The 20,355-nt window shown below is 49.4% G+C and overlaps 1 protein-coding gene across 1 annotated transcript in view; it reads right to left on the bottom strand.

Annotated features, from left to right (window-relative positions):
• Positions 1-20,355, bottom strand: part of GTF2I (general transcription factor IIi) — a 2,618,156-nt gene that overhangs the window by 1,312,532 nt on the left and 1,285,269 nt on the right. The window contains exon 22 of the mRNA XM_069614749.1: positions 16,750-16,824. Coding sequence (XP_069470850.1) covers positions 16,750-16,824 — 75 coding nt within the window. The remainder of the gene's footprint in view (positions 1-16,749; positions 16,825-20,355) is intronic.

Raw genomic sequence — 20,355 nt, 5'->3', positions numbered from 1 at the left:
ATGTGCTATTAGGACATGCTCAGAACTAAAGTCAGGAGATGGAATGAATGTTCATTTTTGACAGAAACTGGACAAAGAGGCGTATAAGCGTCAAAGATTGTAAATTAGGTAATTTACATCTCTGGAAAAACTCAAATCAATTTCAGGGCTACTCATGCTTCTATTGCAGGCGCTTTAAGAATGGGAGAATGTAAACCCAGGCTACTGTGTGCAGTGCCCAATAATTCAAAATAATACTTCTCCAATCTTCTAAATGCTGTTCTAGTCTGACTCCCACCAGCGTCTTGTGGATCAAGGACTTAGAGGTTTTGTTGCTGTGGCTGCAGCGGAGGGCAAAGAGGCAGAGGATATGTTGGCGGTTTTACCTCCACGACCTCTTCCACCATGAGGTAGCCTTCTCTGTCCCCTTGATCTGCCAAATGAAGAGTAGTACTGAAAGTAACGACCCCTACAACCTTGAGAGGCTGAACGGTTTTGTTGTGGTTGACAAACCACTGCTCCCAGTGACTTAGCAGTTGCTTTGGATGCCTGCAGCTTCTCCAAACTCTCATCTGCTTTTGTGCCAAATAGTTATAGCCATCAAACAGCAAGTCTAAAAGCCTTGCCTGAACATCACGGGAAAACCCCGGTCTGTGCAGCCCAGCAAATCTTCTAGCAACCATGCCCACTGCCATAGAACGGCTCACACAATCCGAGGAGTCTAATCCAGATTGAAATGACTGACACATTGCGTCCTTCCCATCCTAGACTGTCGAGAAATCGTTCTCTTTCCTTTCCTTCAGGAATGTGCTGTGCAGCCAGAACAACCACATCCGACAAAGTATGATAAGCCTTTGCCCAGAGTACTTGTAGCATTAATGGCCAGGGTCATTGCTTCACGCACAAAACATCTTTTTTCCTATGGCATCACATTGTTTTGATCATCCCCATCAGGAGGACTCATTGGGTAGGCTTCCGCTTTCGAGGTAGACACAGGCGCCTGCACCACCAGACTCTGCAGAGAAGGAGGTCTAGAAAGAAACTCTGGGTCTATTGCTGAAGGCCTGTACTTTGTCAGGTCTTATATCAACTGCTGGTCTACTGTCTGGCTTTTTCCAACTCTCAAAGATCCTGTTTTTTAACAGTGTGAAGGGGCAAGTCAGGATCCTTCAGAGGACCTTTATCACGGATGTCTGTCAGATCATCCTTTTCAATCTCTCGAACAGGACGACCCCAGGTCAGGTACTCTGGGCATCAGCATAAACTGAATCTGGTGAGTCAAAACCCACCTCCGGCGAAGTGGCCAAACCACTTGCATCTTTTAAACAATCAACTAGGTTAAGCAACCTAGAGTCATCGGAAAGGAGTTCTTCTGGTACATTATCCAAATGGAGGATTGTCCTGTCCCTCAGTTTCCTCTTCTTCAAATAGAGCCCACAGTGTTGAAAATGTCCTTCTTTGATAAGGGCTTAAAACTCTTCGAGGGTTAAGATGAAACCGTCAATGGCTTCTATGAAGAAATTAGAAGTTACTCACCGTAGTGACTAATATACTCCTAGTCCCCTTTCCTCCATTCTGCATGGGCGTCCCACGCTAGGGAGGGACAAAGGGAAAAAGGGACAACCTTTTTCACCTGGAAAAAACGTCATCCCCTTGGATCTGCCTACCGGCGCCACTCCTCAGTCCCCCATTGACGCGTCGACAATATTAACATTGCCTAATGACACCAATTTTATTAGGGGAGATGATGGGACGTATGGAGGAAAGGGGACTATGGTCTAGGTTAATCACTACGGTGAGTAACTTAATTACTCCTGCGTCCTGTCCCCTTTCCTCCATATTGCATGGGGGATTACAACTGAATGTAGCCCCAGGGCGGAGAGGTGACCCTCCTTAAGCAAACAAGTTTCTTAATATTGCCTGTCTGAAAACCGCATCTGACCTAGAGACGGCATCCAAACAGTAGTGCATGCAGAAGGCCGAAAGAGAGGTCAACGTGGCCGCCCTGCTGATGACCTGCCATGGGAAATGGCACTGGAATGCGACTGCCGTGGCTCAGACAGCGTTGCCATGCATGGTCACTGGAAGTGGTTTGTGCTGCCCCTCATAGGTCTCCTTGATGGCCAAAACCATTCACCTTGCTACTGAAGCCTTGGAAGCCTGATAACCCGGCCTTGACCTCCCGAAGGTGACAGAGAGCCTCTGACTTGCAGAAGCTCTTGGTCCTGTCCAGATAGAATTTGAGAGCGCGACTGACATCTACACAGTGCAAGACCCTCTGAGAACCGTCCTTAGGATCCGTGAAGAAAGTAGATAAGACCATCTTCTCATTTAAGTGGAATGCAGAGACTACTTTAGTTAAGAACGGGATGCGTTCTCAGGACCACCTTATCTCTGTGAAAGCTAGTGTAAGGTTCTGAAGCTACCAGTGCTTGGATTTCACTGACCCTACGTGCAGACGTAAGACCCACCAAGAGAGCTGTTTTAATGTTGACTAGTCTGATGTCTGCAGATGCCATCAGTTCAAAAGGTTTGTGCGCCAGGGCATGCAACACTACGTTGAGGTCCCACACAGGGTGTGATTTCTTGATAGGCGGGTAGAGCCTGCTGAGGCCTGCCAGATGTTTAACCACCGGGTTGGAGGATGAGAAAACCTCCTCAGAGTTCCGGTAGGCACTGAGGGCCACAAGGTAGGTGTGGCATGTGTCTACTTGCACTCCTGAGTGTGCGAGGTGTGCCTAGAAGGATAGCACATCGTCCAATGTGCATGTAAAAGGTCAACTTCCTTTGACTTAGACCAGTCGCAAAACCTGGTCCATTTGCTCTTGTACTGGCTCCTAGTAGCATCGCTCCTAGTGCCCTGTACGATGTCTCGGTTAGCCTGAGACAGATGCAGATGCTTTAGCATGACCTGCTCAGGAACCACGCTGCGAGGGCGAACTTCTGTGGAGCAGAGTGGATGACCCTGTCTCCCTGCTGCGATAGAAAAGGGGCGGGCCCACTTTAAGGTGAATGGGAGGCTGGTCCGAGAGGCTGAGCAGCTCCGAAAACCATGGTGTCACAGGCCACCAAGGAGCTATCAGAATGATGCTAAGGTGATGTGATTCTCTTATCTTGCAGATCACCCTGTGTACCAGGAGAGTGGTTGGAAATGTGTATGCTTTTCATGCTGTTCCACTGTACTGTAAGGCGTCGCCCAGGTAGACTGGGCCTGTCCCTGCCATGACACGAACTGAGGGCACTTCTTGTTGTGCCAGGTGGCTAAAAGGTCCACCTGGGGATACCCCCATTTGCTGAAGATCCCCTGAAGGACCCGATTGTTCAATTGCCATTCATAATGGTTTGCTCCCAGTCTGCTGCGTCTGTCCGCCTCCAAATTCGATTCCCCCAGGAGGTGGATTAGGCTCAAGTAAATGTTCTCCAGAGCTCATTCCCACATGCTGACCGCTAGGCTGCACAGGGGAAGGGACCTGTTGCCACCCTGCTTGTTGATACATGCTGGTGGAATTATCCGTTTAAATGAGTATCATCTTGCCCCTGATAAGCGGCAGAAAGGCCTTGAGAGCAAGCCAGATAGCTTTCAGCTCTAGCCAATTGATAAGGGTGTCTTGTTCCTGAATGGACCGGACTCTATGGACGCTGTGATTGTCCAGGGTAGTCCCCAGCCTTCCAAGGAGGAATCCGTGGTGATGGGCAGTTGTGGGGGTACTTGCCGGAAGGGCCTGCCTGTCTGCAAATTGCAATCTGTGTTCCACCAGACAAGGTCCTGGTGGAGGAAGGGAGGAATGCCGACAAGCTCTGTTTGGGAGCCCAAGTCCAGATTCCATGAGGCTGCAAAGTGTGAGGCACTGACAGTACTAATGCCGCCATGATACCCAAGAGATGCTGGTACCATCAGGCTGAGGCCACGTCTGTGCTGAGAAAATGACCTGAGGCCCTCTTGATGGCTGCGATCTTGGCCTCCAGGGGAAAACTCTCTCCGAGCTCGTGCCCCAGATGAGGCCCAGGAAAGTCCGCCTCCGTGTAGGCTGCAGCTGCGACTGCTTGAGATTGATGGAAAATCCCAGTTTGTGCAGCGTATTCATGACGGCGGAAGAGGTGTGATCGTCCGCCTCCGGGGAACTCGCACGGACAAGCCAGTCGTCTAGGTACAGATAGGCATGGTGACCCTGGGCCCTGAGAAGGGCTACCGCTGTATTTATCAGCATGGTAAAGACACCCTGGGAGCTGAGTTGAGGCCGAAGGGTAGAACCTTGTATTGCAAATGGAAGCCCATGATCCTGAACCGTAGAAATGACCGATGCGGCTGCCAAAATCGGGACGTGAAGATAGGCATCCTTGAGATCCAGGGAGCACATCCAGTCTCCCCTGCATAGAGTCTCTGCAATAAGCGCTGGCGTAACCATCTTGAATTTTTAAAGGAGGAGGGAGAGGTTCAGGGTGGAAAGGTCCAATGCAACTCTCAGGCCAGCCTGGTGGTTCTTTTGTACGGCAAAAATCCTGGCGCAGAAGCCCATGCCACGCTGGGAGTCCCCCCCCCCCCACTGCCTGAGTCTACGAGTGAACGCATTTCCGCTAGCAAAGTTGTTGTCCCAATCTGTGGGAGTGGAGGACACGAGAGGGAGGAACCGGTAGACAGTAACCTGTGGACACTACGGATAGAATCCAGGGGTCCACGAACCGCTAACACCAAAACTGTGTGCGACGGGCAAGCCTGCCCCCCACTAGAGACACGTGGATCCGAAGGGGCACATCATGCCTTCTTTCTCTCTGAGGCTCGGGCTGAGGAGGGAGACTGAAAGAAGCCCTTGCTCCCCCCCCCCCTTCTGCTGCTTATGCCGGTGCTGACTCAGAGCTGTCAGGCTACCTCGACCTCCGTTCCTGGAAGCCCCAGAACCCGCCAAAGGCCCGCCCCTTGGCAGAGTTTTGATGCGACTGGGTGTAGGCCCTGGACTTCGTGAGGATAGATAAGGATTGCGCAGTTTGGGAACTTGTCTTCTTATCGAGCTCCTCATCAGTGGTGGAATGAAATAGGTTGGCACTCTCAAATGGCAGGTCCAATATGCGCTCCTGGGCATCCGGGTTGAACTTGGTAGCCCGTAGCCAGCTGTCCTTCTCATATCCGTGGCAATGCAGATGGAACGGCCTGAGGTGTCCGCGTGTGCCACGTGGACTCCATGATATCCTGGGCCACCAGCTTAGCCTCTTCCAGCCCCGCCTTGAAACATGCCTGGCTCTGCACCAGAAGTTCTGGAAGGAAGTCAATTATTTCCCGCCAAAGCCTGTGGTTAACTGCTGCCAGCGTGGCGTCTGCGTATGATTTAGGCAGGTGCAGGGATGCAGATGCGTTGGAATAGACCTTCTTTCCATGCGCCTCCGAGATCTTCTCCTCCTTGCCTAGAAGATGAGCTGGCCGAGGATGATTGAGGCTTAGAGTATAGTGATGCAGCAGCGATCAACGAAGAGTGTGGTTGAGGATGAGCAAACAGCAAGAGTGGATCCCTCTCAATCTGCCTGTACTTGGCGTTGAGGCGCTGAATGATAGCCAGCAGAGTGGGGTTTCAGCCATCCCTTTTTGGCCAAGGCGACAACGTCCTTTTGCATCGGTCAGGATCCCCGTTCTAGCAGCGGGGCGTAGAGTGAGGACCTCGGCCAGGACCTCCGCCTCCGGTTGTTCAACCTCAGGTTGTGCAAGCCCCAAGTATTTGGCCAAACCTGAGAGGTGATTGTGAAAGGCCTTGGCTGAGGATGGTGTGTCGGGGTCCTCTTCCTCATCTGTGTCCACTAGGGTGTCCGGCTGGTCCGGTGCAGGAGTCCTCGGTGCCGAAGGATGCAGTGCCAGGACCTGAGCCGTTGTCTGCTGTGGAGGCTGGTGTTGAACCGCCTGACTGTGGGAGGCAGGGGAGCTAAAATCTAAGGACCCGACGAGGGCAGCAGGGGCACCGCGGGGGCCTGCAACGATGGAGCCATAGGAGGAATGACTATGGGTGCCGGCGGAAGGGAGCATGTCCCTGATCAAATACCAAAGGATGGCCCCCATCTGAGGAGACCTCATGAGTGTGAGGAACTTTTCAAAAAATCTGTCCTCACAGGCCAGTGGGGTGGTACTGACGGGGTAACAGACGGCTGCTGGGGCCGGTGCATACTCTGTCTTGACTTTTGTGGGGTAAATCTGCCCTGCGATGCTGATGGATAAGTTGTAGGCCATGTACCCAGTTGAACCAGTCCCACCTTGAAACTCATTCTCCCACCTGCTCCGCACCAGGGGGTGGTATCGGACAAGCAGACATTTTGACTGGCGCGGCAGCCATCTTGTCCGGCTGCATGCCACGTGCCAATGTCGTGGTGCTTGCCTTGCTGGGCCCGGCCTCCTCTAGCACTCTTGGTGGTGGAGCAAGAGACCTACCCTGCACCGCAGGACAGGGCCTGGTAGGCGTATTGCCCTCGGCAATACAGGCCCCCCCTCAGACATCTGTCCAGGGCTGTCACAACGTGTGGTGAGGCCCGGGGCAAAACGTTTGGTGAGGGCTCCTTATAATTTTTTGCACTAGGCCACTGTTGCCGCCGCAAACAGGAGATGCAAGAAATCTCCCGTTGAGTTTGTGTGGAGGAACCCAAATATGGTTCATCATGACAGCAAATCAACTCAGCAAAGTTATGTTTCTGTACTGAAGACAATTTCACTCCAGAATAACAATTTTGCCATATGCATACATATATATAGGATGGCATGACGGCGGGTGGTGCGTGATGCCAGCTTTAGGGAGCAGCGCCCTGGCCCTTTGTGCGCATTAAAACACACATCATACACAGTGACAGGTAGATTATGTTCAGTGGCAGCTGAACTGGAGAAGCTTAAATGTTTGCACCAATTATGTGGGACTGACAGAGCACAGTGAGGGAGCCCAACCAAACAAAGGGTGCTTGAGAAGGTTTCCCACCCCCCCAAATTGTTTTGAAACAAATTAAAATGGTGCAACATGTTCATGCTGGCTGTTCTGATACATGTCCATGCATCCTGCATCAATATATTGTATTTAGTTATTTATTTATTTGGCATTTATAAAGCGCGTCGAACCCAAAGGCATCTGGGCCAGTATTACCACATAAGGACTCTCAGCCAGTAGAAAAAAAATACATGCCACGGAAACATATATACAGACCGGCTGTGCACCATAAGTGTTATTGCTGGCTAGACTGGCCAATATTCAATGTAGGCCAATCTAGCCACCTGATAAAACTTATGTTTTCTTTACCTAGGCCTGGCTGAAGATGAGCTGGAGCCCATTTCAACATGACAGTTGGGGGGCCCATTTCAACATGACAGTTGGGGGGCCCTCATTGCTTAGAGTGCAAAACAGTCTGAGGCAACCGTTGGATGCATACATTATAATGGAGACAATGAAAAACAGCCATGAGTTAATAGCTGCTGATTTATCACAAGACGGCCACCCAGCAGGGAGCTGAAACATTAAATGCCCACTGAAAATCTTTAAATCCCCCATTGTCAGAAGTTGGCTGATGTGGGGGAACCAGTGTTAAAAGGCAATGTGGTGATAACACACCACTGAAAGGGCTCCAGCAAACGCAACTGTAAGGCGAGCATTTCAAAGCACTAATTTTAAGCCCCGGAACAAAAGGAATATATTGCCATGTTCCAAAACTGCTTACTGCCAACATGGGGGCATTTGCTGGGGTCCCCCAAAGCCACTTTCAACTGAAAGAGCTGAAAGGCCCCGGAGAGGCAGCCAGCTAGCAGGGAGCTGAAACACTAAATGCCCACTGAAAATCTTAAAATCCTCCTTTGTCAGCAAGTGGGTGATGAGGAGGAACTGGTGTCAAAAGGCAACAAGGTGATAACACTTAGATGTACCAGAGGGAAGTGAAGCCCAGAAGGGCTCCATCAATCACAGTTTATAAGGCAAGCATTTCAAAGCCCCAGAATGAAAGGAATATTATGCTGTGTTACAAGACTGATGGACTGGCAACATGGGTGCATTTGCAGTGGTCCCTTGAAGCCCCTTTCAACTGAAAAGTCTAAAAGTCCCTGACGCTGCATTTTCTTTTGACAGCTGAGTTAGTAGCATGAACTTAACACAACAGACTGAAGAACAAAGACGTTCGCTATGCTCATAACACGTATGTGAAAATATTAATGGAGACATTAACCGAGAGTAGCAGAACATGTCATATGGATAAAAGTAACAATTGCCTCAGGTGCCACAAGGCTTTTGGAGAAAAACGTCCAAGCACAACTAGATATGCTGTTTGTTTCATTTCCACCATAGGAATGCCTAAAAGTGAGCCTTCTAAGCTCCAAATGGTGGTTTTCAGCTGGCATCGCAGCATCTGTGCATGTGGCGGATCCACACAATTTACCTATTGTGAGAAAACTGATTGTAATGATCTTACAGTCGATAAGCTGACAGAGGTGTTAAACGCAAGCAAAATCTAGTACATATGAATCCAATAGATTAAAAAAACAGAAGGCAGCATTGGCGTTATCAAAGCACTAAACTCTCACGCTTTTGCAGGGTGTCCCCCTCCTTACAATCAGCTGCCTCACCTGCTAAGCTCCATATACGCCCATTCACTTCATTGGGCTCTAACCCCATCCAAAAAAAGAAATCTGCTGTTTTCACCCACCTTGGTAAGGTTGAGAGCTATGTAACTATCAGCTGGAAGTTTGGGACAACGAATATGCATATCTATCTTTGTGTCGCATTCTGGGACATATAGTTTACACGCTGATGGTGCTGATCAAACACACAAACACACACAGGTTGCCATTGATTCACCCAGGGCTCAAGTCGAGGGTACACGCGGGTGGATGAGTCCATTCACTTTTTTCCGAGGGTGGACTCAGTCCCCCCGACCCCCCCCATCTAAAATGAGAAACATTGAATGTCCCCTTTGAATTTATGTCATCAGGTTTGAAGGACGGACACTTCACCACTGCACTATATAATCTGATGAAAAATAAACTTAGGGTGAAATGTGCCATTTCAGTACTGCAAACTCCAGGGAAAACATTTGTATTTGTTTTGGAGTTTAAAACTTGCACACCTTTTAACATTTTCAAAAACACTATTAGATGAAAATATCCTGTCGGTTTTGTGTGTGTGTTTTGATTTTGTGAAAGCCAAATGCCATTCGTCCTGTGCAATGTGGGTGGTTGTGCAAAGACAATTTTATGAAATGTGCATATTTCACCTTCATATGTTAATTTCTGGCGACGGCACATCCCATTGCGTTTGTTGATTAGTCCCCCCACTTAAATTTTTAGGACTGGACCCCTGGATTCACCAAATTCAGATACCTTACCTGCTGCTGCAGCACGTCTTGCCTATAGGCCCCTGCAGGCGCTGCTGTGATCATCCAAGGACCCTGGACCAGGCCACAACAAAATCCGACAAGTGCTGCGCAAGCGCGGGAGTCCCGACACTGAAGTAATTTCACTTAACTACTTCATCTCCGACTCCAACGTCTGCAACCTCTGCAAATGTAAGGTTAGCAAACCACGTGAAATCATGCTGGCCCCGGGTGCCGGCAAACTTACATTGTACAGTGCCGCCGGCGCCACCTGCCCAGTGCTCACTATACCCCTGTGGGCCATGGGCCGCCTCGCCCTGCATGCTGTGTGTTGCGTGTATCTTTTTTTTTTTCAATCTTAATGGCAGCTCGCACAATGAAATACCATCCAGGAGGCTGCGAGGCTCCCCCTGAGTGCGAGGCCTGGGGCATTTTGCCCCATCTGCAACCCCTGAGTGCGAGGCCTGGGGCATTTTGCCCCATCTGCACCCCCCTCGTGACGGCCCTGCATCTGTCCAGTACTAGGGCGTAGCCCATAGGGTGGACACCCGGCAAAAGAACCTGGAGGTCCCTCAGCACTGTCCCCGGAAGGATCTAATGACCCCCTTGGCTTGTCGGCCAGTGGGTGAAGCAGCCTCGGTACCTGTGCTGGTGTGAGAATCTGACTGGTTCCTCCGGCTTAGCCGTTTTCTTAGATAGGAGTCACCCTTGCGGGGTGCGATGGAACAAAGCAGCCCTAGCTTGGGCCTCGACTTGTGTCTGACTAAGTGCTTCAAGTCCTCTGGAGGCAACTTCTCAAAGAGCTCCCCCACCGAGCGAACCTGTGCTTCAGAGCACGCAGTGTAAGCGCATCACACGTGGTAATAGCCTCACAGCCGTGATCAGGACCAAGGCAGTGGAGGCAAAGAGCGTGGGTTCGGATTTAGGGAAGAGCCCTTCACAGGCTGGACACCTGCTGAAGCCTGCTGACATCGACATGCACCAGGGAGCAGCGTGGCGCCAGAGGGCCGAGTACCTGATTAACAAGAAAAAAACAGAAGACAAAAGACAGAAGTATCATGGGAAGAGCATGTGGAATTACAAGCCCGAAGCCAAACCCAGGAGTGCAGGTGAAAGCGGCCTGTTCCCGTCGACGCGGAATAGGGGGCTGGGGAGTGGCGCCGGTAGGCGGAGTCAGGGCAGCGCATTCTTCCAGGGCAGCAGCCTCTAAATTTAAAGGGGAAGAAGGTTTTTTTCTGGTGAAAAAGGTTCTGCCTCCCGTCCCCAGCGAGGGACGCCCGTGCAGTATGGAGGAACAGGGACGTGATGTAGGAGTACTGGACATATACTCCCTCGACGGGAGCAGAAGAGGAAGGTCATGGCTTCAACTTCGAGTTGTCTACTTTCAACGCCCCTCGAGGATGCTTCTAAGACTCATTGCCCAGGTTCTTAGGTCCGCGAGTGCAGTATTTAACAACTCCCTGTCGGCCTTACAAGGCGCAATGAGGTCAGAAGCCTTTTTAAATTCCTTGGAAGGGCTGGGAGGGACCACCTTCGAGAACAGCTGAAGCACCTGATGGTGAAATTTCTCCCAATCCGCTTTAGACGCCGATTTGCTTAGGAAACGTACCCTTTTTCTGTCGTGTGAGGAATCAGAGGATGATGGGGAGTGATGAAAGAGCGCTTAGAATGCTTTGAGTGCCTTCTTAACTATCTGCGGTGAGATGTCCCAAGCACCCTTTTCGTCAGACAATTTTTTTTTTGATGATGTGGTCGAAGAAGATTTGAATGGTGGCCTACCTAGGACGAGCGTCCCCTCCTTCAAGGCCTTAACAGCCTTCAACTGGCAAGACTCACAGTCATCGACCTTATGGTCCATCCCAAGACACCAGAAGCATATCCTGTGCAGATCTGTAATCTACATTTTCGATCCACAGTCCGCACATCTCTTAAATCCAGGTTTCAGAGTAGAGATATCTAAAAAAAAAATGCAGTTGAAAATCGCAGAGGCAATCGAACCGTTTGAAGCATGCTGCGCCGCGGGAAAATTGAACTAAGCAACAGGCGCAGTGTCGACAGAGTGCTGGATGGAAGGCGCCAAGGGACCTGTAGTCGACAACGCACAGTGCACTCTGCTATCGAAATATTTCGGCAGCAGCAAGCAGGTTATCGGATATAACCATTAGAAATGTACACACAAACATTTTGTGCTTTCAAAAGGCCACGATAAGTACAATTGTCTCGTAATTTTGCATAACACTTTATGCAAATCTGGCAAGTGTTAGACCAGATTATGTAAAAACCTGAAAAGGAGAAAATTACGGTTAATGTTCTACAGATTCTTCATCCAATAGATAGCCCCTCACCCATCAGCTGCTCAGAAAAACTTCACCAGGGAACGTTGTGCGTCTCAGCGTCTGTCGACTCAGTCATGTCTCAAATGTGCAACTCCTCGATTCAGGATGCGTCGTTGGTACATATATCATGTCACTACGTCCCCACACCTCAGGTCTCCATTTTCCCCCATGTTCAGCAGCTGCGGGGAATAATCCAACGGCATTCAGCCAGGACGATGCCTATTTTCTTTTGTGAGGAACATCCAATAATATTGTAGGGCAAACATAGCATCACCAACCTTTCGTTTTTGTCCCACAAGCAAAGTATAGGCTGAGAGCGAAGACAAGAACACTTTCATACAGGGACTGGCTAGGAGAAGAATGAGGAATCTGCGGGCGAAGAATCCACAGAAAGAACATCTTTGCAATAACTCTTTGAAACTGGTTGTCGGCCCTACAGGCCACGTCCAGGTCGTAGTTCTTCGTTAATGTGTGAAGCAAGGGCCACGTCGCTGCTTGGCAGATCTGTCACAGGTACTCCCTTTGTAGAGCAGAAGAGGTCGCAACACACCTATTGGAAGGCTGCCTAAAGGCAGTTCCTTCCTTGCCTTTTCATAGCATTCGGCGATGCAGAAGACTATACAATGAGAAAGGTTCTCTGTAGACACCATCAGACCCTTCCTTGACTGCGAGAAAGCAATGTACAGCTGATCACCTCGCCTGAAGTCAGCAGTCCTGGCCAATAATAGCTCAGCTCCCTCTTCGGGTCGAGCTTGTGCAGCCTTTCCTCTTCCTTCGAAGGTGAGATGGTGGATAGAACACCAGCAATTCAATGATCTGAGAGATGCGAAATTCTGACACCACCGTAGGCAAGAATTTTGATCGGTCTTCAAGCAAGACCTTTCTGGGGAAACGCAAAAATAGCAATTTGCAGGAAAGAGCCTGCAACTTGCTTGCACGTCTTGTCGATGTGATGACCAACAAGACAGCCTTCTTAGGGGTAAGCAACCTGATGGAAGTAGAGTGCATGCCATCAAGGTCGTGAGGTCCTAAGATGGAACGACAAACTGCGTCAGCAAAAACATTTATGAGGCCTTTCAGAAATGGAACCATCAATGGGATTGAAAATAAAGAACCTTAATCCGGTAACCTCTTAAACAAGGACAAAGCCGCACAGTAGCCTTTGAATGTGCCATCTGATGGCCCAAAGAGGCCAAAAAAAGAAGGAATTCCAACACTGTGGTAGTGGGACACGAGATGTGGTTCAACTCACAATCCCTACACTATGCCTCAGACCTTCTCCACCTGCATACGTAAAGGGACCTAGTGGATGGTCTGCATGCAGTCAGTAAGACCTCAAGTACCTCTTCAGAGAGGTCCCAGTCATATTGCATCCTCTCAAGAGACATGCATGCAGATGGAGTCTCTCTGGATTCAGGTGTAGCATTGGTCCTTCCGACTGGGAAAGGTGGTCCGCTCTCTGAGGAAGCTGTTGAGACTACCATTTCCAGAAGTTAGAGTACCAGGTTCTCCTTGCCCAATCTGGGGTGATCAAGATCATGGAGGCCTAAAACCTCAACATCCTGAGAACCCATTGCAGGACAGGTATTAAAGGAAACGCATAGTGAAAGATGAAGACCCAATCCACCAGGAACACGTCTCTCAATGCCCTCCCTCACAGGGAATTCCCTCGAGCAGAACTGTTGCCACTTCGTGTTGGCGATTGTGGCAAACCGATCCACTGCTGGGATTCCCCACAAGGCAAAGAATTCTGCAAAAACCTTCAGGAACACTTCCCACTCATTAGAGACTATGCTCTGCCTTCTCAGAGCGTCCGCCAACATGTTCTGTGCTCCTGCCAGATGGGCTGCAGAATAGGAGATCCTGTTCTCCAACATCCAGAACCATAGTTGCATGGCCTCCCTGCATAGGGGCACTGACTGCACACATCCTTGCTTGTTGTGGTAATGCATGGTCACTGTGTTGGCCATCAGAATCAGGACACGAGTGCCCTGAGGGATGCCATGAAAGCCATCGGGTCTAGCCCGAAGGCTAGCAACTACAGCCTGTTGATGTGACAACAGAATTCCAGAGGAAACAACAGGCTGTTCACTTGCAGACCCCTGCATTGAGTGCCCCAGCGCTTTAGGGAAACATCTGACCACCTTGCGCTTGGGGCCACAATGGCCAAATGCTCTCTGTGCAGGCCCACCATAAGAGGTCACTGGCCACCGACTTCGACACCCTGAGGACGTTCTTCATGTTGAAGTACTGGGACCATTGATCCCTCAAAACCCATTGAAGGAACACCCCAGTCTGGCCTCTGGCACCAGAAAAATACAGGAAGCCATTAGGCCCAAGGAAGAAAGCCGCTGGCAGACTGTCATGGTTCTAAAAAAGAAAGACCATCTGCCTCACACTGCTGACTCTTTCCTCAGGGAAAGGGGATGCCAGGGGGGCGGGGCAAGGGAGTCTTCTGGCCCAGTTTGACCTGTGGTAGCGCGCTTTCCGTCCAAAGCGAATATACTGCCTATAACCCCTGCCTCTGGGAGAGAAGGGAAAGGCTTGCTTGATGGGCTTCAGCACCATCCCTGAAGATCTTCGCAGCAAGTTTTGATTCCTTGAATTTCTCCAAGGACTCACCAGCCTTCAGTCCCAAAAGGTGTTCACCATCAAACAGCTTGTCCAATAGATTGACTTGCACATTTGGGGAAAACCTGAGCTCTGGCAACCTACACAATTAGAGTACTTGGCAAATTCACAACTGCCATTTATTGCCTTGAGCACCATACTAGCCAACGCAAATATTTTCTCGGCCTAATTGTCAGTCTTTTTGGGGACTCTGTCCATTGGCGAGATGGAGAAGGCTGGCCATGACATGGTGGTTTGGACCTCCAGACCATCTCGGGTGGGATGAGTGGGCAGAAAGGGCAGGCCCCCCCCCCCTGGCAGGCTTGTATTTCTTGTCCAGCTCGGAGTCAACCACTGGCGTGGAGCATGGCCACTGGCATAAAATCCCAATGGGATCACATATCTCTGAATTGAAAGATAAAGCCCTTTCAGACTTGGGGATCTTGTCCAGGATATCAGTGAGGTTTTATGCCTGGAGTGGCTTGGCTGAGGTCCCAAGGCCCACAGCCAGAACTACCCACTCCACTGTTTCCCTGTATTGGGCAATGGGGTGTTTGAAGGGGGATGCCTGCTGCAAGTAGAGGTCAGGAGAGCTGTCAAGCCTGCTTGCCTCATGCAGCCCTTCAACAGATGAGCTTGGTCTGAAGAAATCAGCACCCCTAACTCCCCCATCGGCTCCATTCTAAAGGGCACTGGGTCACCCTACAAATCAAAAATCGACCTCAAGGACTGGAAAAATTCCAACCTCGATTCCAGTATGAAAAACTGAGCCATCACAAATGCCGATAGAATTGCTCCGATGGGGCCTTGAGAAACCGACGCAACTAGAGCCACCGGCACTGTGGCCGGCTTCAAAAGCATCGAAGTCGAGCCGAGGGCATGAAACTGGAGACTTCAAAGGGTTCCGCGCGAGGGCCAATTTTGCAGATCGCACTGCTAGACTTGCGCTCCACACTGAGACACCAAAAGCGAATACTGTGTGGGTTCTGTGATGAACACCTTCGAGCTGCAGTTGTTGCAAAGTTTAAAAACTGAGTGTTTCGGGCCCGGAATATCAATGTCAAAGGAAAAAAAACATTCCTGTCGCTGAAAAGGATTGCGTTCCGAACAGCATGCGGAGCATGTGGAAAGAAGGAACTGAGTTGTGGTGGCCATTGACGTGATGTATGTACCACCCGAATCAAATCCAAAGTTAAGGGGTGGTGCAGTTGAGACATGACAGTCGACTGACGATGCCGAGCTGCACTACGCCCCCTGTCGAAAATCTTCAGAGCAGCCGACGCTGAAAGGGACATCTATCAGAAGAAGAATCTGCAGGAGAATGCAATCCATTGAAATGTAAGTACTTCTAAATACTATCCACACCATTCCGGAGAAAGCAATTACATGCAAGAATGGTCCAAAAACATTGGGCCTCATTACGAGGTTGGAGGTAGCCATGGCGCTATTAGCGCCATGGCTGCCTCCAAACTCTTTCCGACTCCGCCCTGGTGAATGGAGCAATTACCAGTCCATTCCAAGGTTGGCGGGACCAGTAATTCCCCATTCACCAGGGCCCTTCCCCATTCCCATTGAGCCCCTATGGGGCTCAATGGAATGGGGAAGGCACTAATAACGGTACCGCTAATTGCGGTACCGTTATTAGCTCTAGAGTTCCTTTGCGGGTCCTGTCCTTAACGTCTGAAAAAAACAGGCGTTAAGGAAGGACCTGCAAAGGGAACTCGTAGTAGGGCAGTAAGGGATTACTGACATTGGTGCCCTTCCCGGTGCAGGTAATCCCTTACCGCCCACCTCGTAATGAGGCCCATAGTGTTTTAAGCTGCAAGAGTGCTCTATACAGTAATATTTTTTGTTTTAACATGCTTCATGTTGTATTCCTACAGCTTCTAAGCACAGTAATAAGTATTACACCCCATTTTTCTAAAGGTACACAATTTATCAGCCTTGGAAGGATGATATACTAAGACGTCCCTGCCATGCGATTCAAACTTGTGAAGTGCAGACCACCCTCCTGTCAGAAACCAGCACATTAACCATGAGCTATTGACCCATATGCAATTTGCCTAACAGGTGCAAGAACAGAGGAAACCGCTTGCCATGTTCTGGGGGTTGCAGAGGATATAGGTAACAATCCCCCTGTAACAAAAAGGGACTGGTGGCTTAAGTGAGGGTTTTTTAGGACAGCCATTTCTCCATCTTTAACTCAAAACTACCTTTCAATTAAAGTCCAGAGATTTTGAAATTATTTGATGGTGCCAAGGACCAGAATATTAAAGAAATAGTGGGTTGTGATTTGCAGTTGAGCAACAGAGCTCACGCCTGAAGCTCGCAGAGAACAAAATCAAACAGAAAATGAAAATATGAGACGAAAATCTACGGTGGGTGATCAGTTGAAAAGTAATCACAGCAGCACATAGCAGATATTTACAAACGGCATTGGATAAACAGGCAAGTAGTTCATAAGCAGCAACTATGAATGACACTTTACCAAATAAGGTTCCATCATTCGTACCTTCAACTGTAACCTCAATCTCTGGAACTTTTGCTTTGCGTACCATGTTTTTCGGCGTTTCTGAAATCTGCAAGTCTATAAATCAAACAGTGATATACAAATAGGTAAATATCAACATGTGTAAGAAAAATGCAATGCCTAACAATAGTTAATTCAAAATTGGAGCAATTTAGTAGTTGTGACCCCGTCAAGGGGTGCGGGGGAGAAATCGTGGGGCTCATCTCAATCTGGGGAAGGTGGCGTATGCCAGGTCTAGCCCAGAGGTGGTGTGAGGGAGTTGTGGGGAACCTCTGTTCTCGGTATGCCTGAAGGCGTGCACATTGAGGCCCGTTCTCTAACCTGATTGCTATTATGCTCTCTGCCTGGTCTCTCTCCCTCTACTGTTCCTGTTGGTTTCCGAGAGTTTTCAGTGACAAAAATGCACCAGACTCCTCAAACAACTTGGATGCATCAGTTTGGAGACACACTACAAGTACACAATGCACCTGGGCTGCACTAAAAAAACCCCAGCCTGGAACAGAGGCAGCAAACTCTCTGCTCAAAAAGTAATGGAATAGGCTTCCCGATTCAGGAGCCAGAGGACAACACTTACACCACAAACCACAACTTGGGAACAATGGGACAGCTGCGCTAGAGCATGAACTAGCAAAAGCCACCCCAAGAATGAATACATTACTTACCTCTCTGTAATGTTCTTTCGGATGCATGTTCCTCCCACGCATTCCTCATCTACGACATCTATATGCCAGAGCAGCTGTCCTCCAGAAACATTTAAACTGCCAGGGGGTGCAGCGCGGCACCGCTCTACACGCCAGATATTTATTTTATTTTTGAAAATTCTATAGCGTGAATATGTCTAACAAGAGCATCAGAGTGTTTCACAAAAAACAAACAATATAGGGAACACACAAAATTACAATATTATGAAAACAAAATGACTGATAACAACATTGCATAACACTTAAAATATCTTAAAAATTAAAGCTCACCGTAGTGACTAGAGTACTCTTAGACCATAGTCCCCTTTCCTCCATCCATGGGGACGGTACCAGAACCTTTGGCAGCAAAAAAATTGAGCTTCCCCTTAAATTCAGTATAGCGAGCGAGGGTGTGGGAACACCTCACTGAGGCCCTGCCCTCCAGCGGCTTACCTCAGTAGCCTTTCTAACAAATTGTCCGCTTAGATACCTGGCTACACTTAATATATTGGCCCCTGGCATACAAGCAGCATGAAGGTGGGTGGGACGTATGGAGGAAAGGGGACTATGCAGTACTCTAGTCAATCCATTGAGTAACTTTAATTGCTCATACATCCCATCCTCTTTCCTCCATCCTTGTGGGCGATTTCACCAAAGAAGACCATAGGGTGGAGCCGTGACAACCTGCCTCATATCTAGGACGAAGCAAAAAGCTTCATCAGAACCAGGTGACTGAACTCTGCATCACGCCTGGATCTGGTATCCAGGGAATAGTGCTTACAGAGGGCAGACGGAGTGGCCCTAGTAGCAGCCTTGTCGATGACATCCAAAGATGCATGCCTCTGAAATGCGACGGCTGTGGCCTTCGCTCTGACCGCATGGGGAAGAATCCCCTTAGGAACAGGGTTTTCCCATGGCCGTATACGCCTCCGAAATGCCTGGACCATACAACGGGTGATAGAAGGGAGCAGTTTCTTACCTGTAACTCCATTTCTCCAGCGTTGGTATCTTTGATGGATTCACATGCTGTGAATATTTCCCATCGTCAGGCTGGGAAACCTCAGTAACTTGAATACAGTGATTTTCCTATGGAAAAACTTGACACCTTGAGTGTCCCATCAACGTCTTTATGGGTGCTTTAGGCAGCACCAATGTGAGGTCCAGTATATAGCCCAGCCCCTGGTTACCCTTCAGATTTTAGCCTCTCCAAACAAGGAGGATACCTTAAGAGGATGTTTGCCTGAAGTGGGAGGCCGGCGGGCGCATGTGAATCCATGACAGATACCAACACTGGAGAAATGGAGTTGCAGGTAAGAAACGACTCCCTTCTACAGCATTGGATCTTTCATGGATTCACATTCTGTGAATAGACTAGGTAGCAGTAAGAAGACCTGGTGGTGCAAAACAGGCAAACAGGACCTTTTCCGAGAGGCAATATAAACAACACAGAAAGATATTACTTTGTTAACTGAGAACGAAAACATGAGCAGAGCTCCAACCCCGGAAGCTGCAGGGCTTACCTTTCTGGAACAGCCGTTGAAGCACAGCACGCCCAACTTGCACGTCCTCAGCATGTTGTTGATTCAGGCAGTAGTGTGGAGAACGTGTGCGGTATTGCCCACATTGCTGCCTGGCAAATATCCCAGAGTGGTATGCCTGCCCAAAGACCCGCCAAAGACGCAGTGGATCTCGTAGAGTGAGCCCTGGGAGTCGACTGTAAAGGCTTGTTGGCTTTTTCCTGGCAGAATGATATCGTAGCTGACACCCATCGGGAAATTGCTTGCTTCAAAATCGGCTTCCCCTTACTGGAGAGGCCAAAAGCCACAAAGGGTTGGTTAGATGCCCTGAACGACTTAGTCCGGTCCAGATGGAACTTCAAAGCCCTCTTGGCATCCAGGGAATGCAATGCTTTTTCAGCTGGAGTGGAAGCCTTAGGAAAAAGGAACAAGTTACTTACCTTAACTGTTGTTCTCCAGCATGGGTCTGGCATGGATTCACATGCTCATGAATATTCCCCGTCAGGTTGGGAATCCTCGGTAAAGAAATAAAAATCAGTTTCAATTTCGTTTCTGAACTGTCTTTCTACTAATAACCAATCACTGGTCTCTGGGTCATCCCCAGCCAATGACTGCCCTCTACCTAAGCCCCTCCTCTGGGAGCCATCTTCAGATTTGGTAGCACGTAAAGTGGCAGTAGGACCAAGAGAAGAGCCGCAGAGGGGTTGGAGGGAGGGTTTGCATGTGAATCCATGCCAGACCCATGCTGGAGAACAACAGTTACAGGTAAGTAACTTGTTCCTTCTCCAGCATGGGGTCTGGCATGGATTCACATGCTCATGAATACAAGAATACATAGCAGTACACACATGCACAACCAGAGGAAGTGGCAAGGCTCAACATTAAACATTTCAACAACTCAACATTAAGCATCTCTTACCTCCTCACCAGGCTCACCTTCCAGCGAACAGGTTGCGCAGCACTGCCTGGCCGACTCTGGACTCCTCCCTGGAATCCCGGTCGACGCAGTAGAATCTCATGAAGGTGTGTGTCGACCTCCACGTAGCAGGCCTGCAGATGTCCAGCAGGGGCACACCAGACAGGAACGCCGTGGTAGCAGCGATCGCTCTGGTTGAATGGGCTCTCCGACAGCCGGGCAACGGTCGATTTGCCAACCGGTGACAGTGCATGATGCAGCCAGAGAGCCATCTGGAAATGGAAGCCTTCGAGAGGGCCTTCCCTTGGTTCACAGGTCCAAAGTTCACAAACAGCTGTGATGTCTTCCCAAAATTCTTCGTGCGGTCCACGTAGAACTTCAGTGCTCTAGCTACATCCAGCGAGTGCAAAGTCCTCTCAGCCGGCGACAAAGGTGACGGGACGAAAACGGGCAACACCAAGGGCTCGTTGAGATG

Source organism: Ambystoma mexicanum, chromosome 9, assembly GCF_040938575.1.
Source record: "Ambystoma mexicanum isolate Mex_15411 chromosome 9, UKY_AmexF1_1, whole genome shotgun sequence".
Taxonomy (NCBI): Eukaryota; Metazoa; Chordata; class Amphibia; order Caudata; family Ambystomatidae; genus Ambystoma; species Ambystoma mexicanum.
Note: the sequence above shows the minus strand (reverse complement) of the source record. Positions and strands in the feature narration are given on the sequence as shown.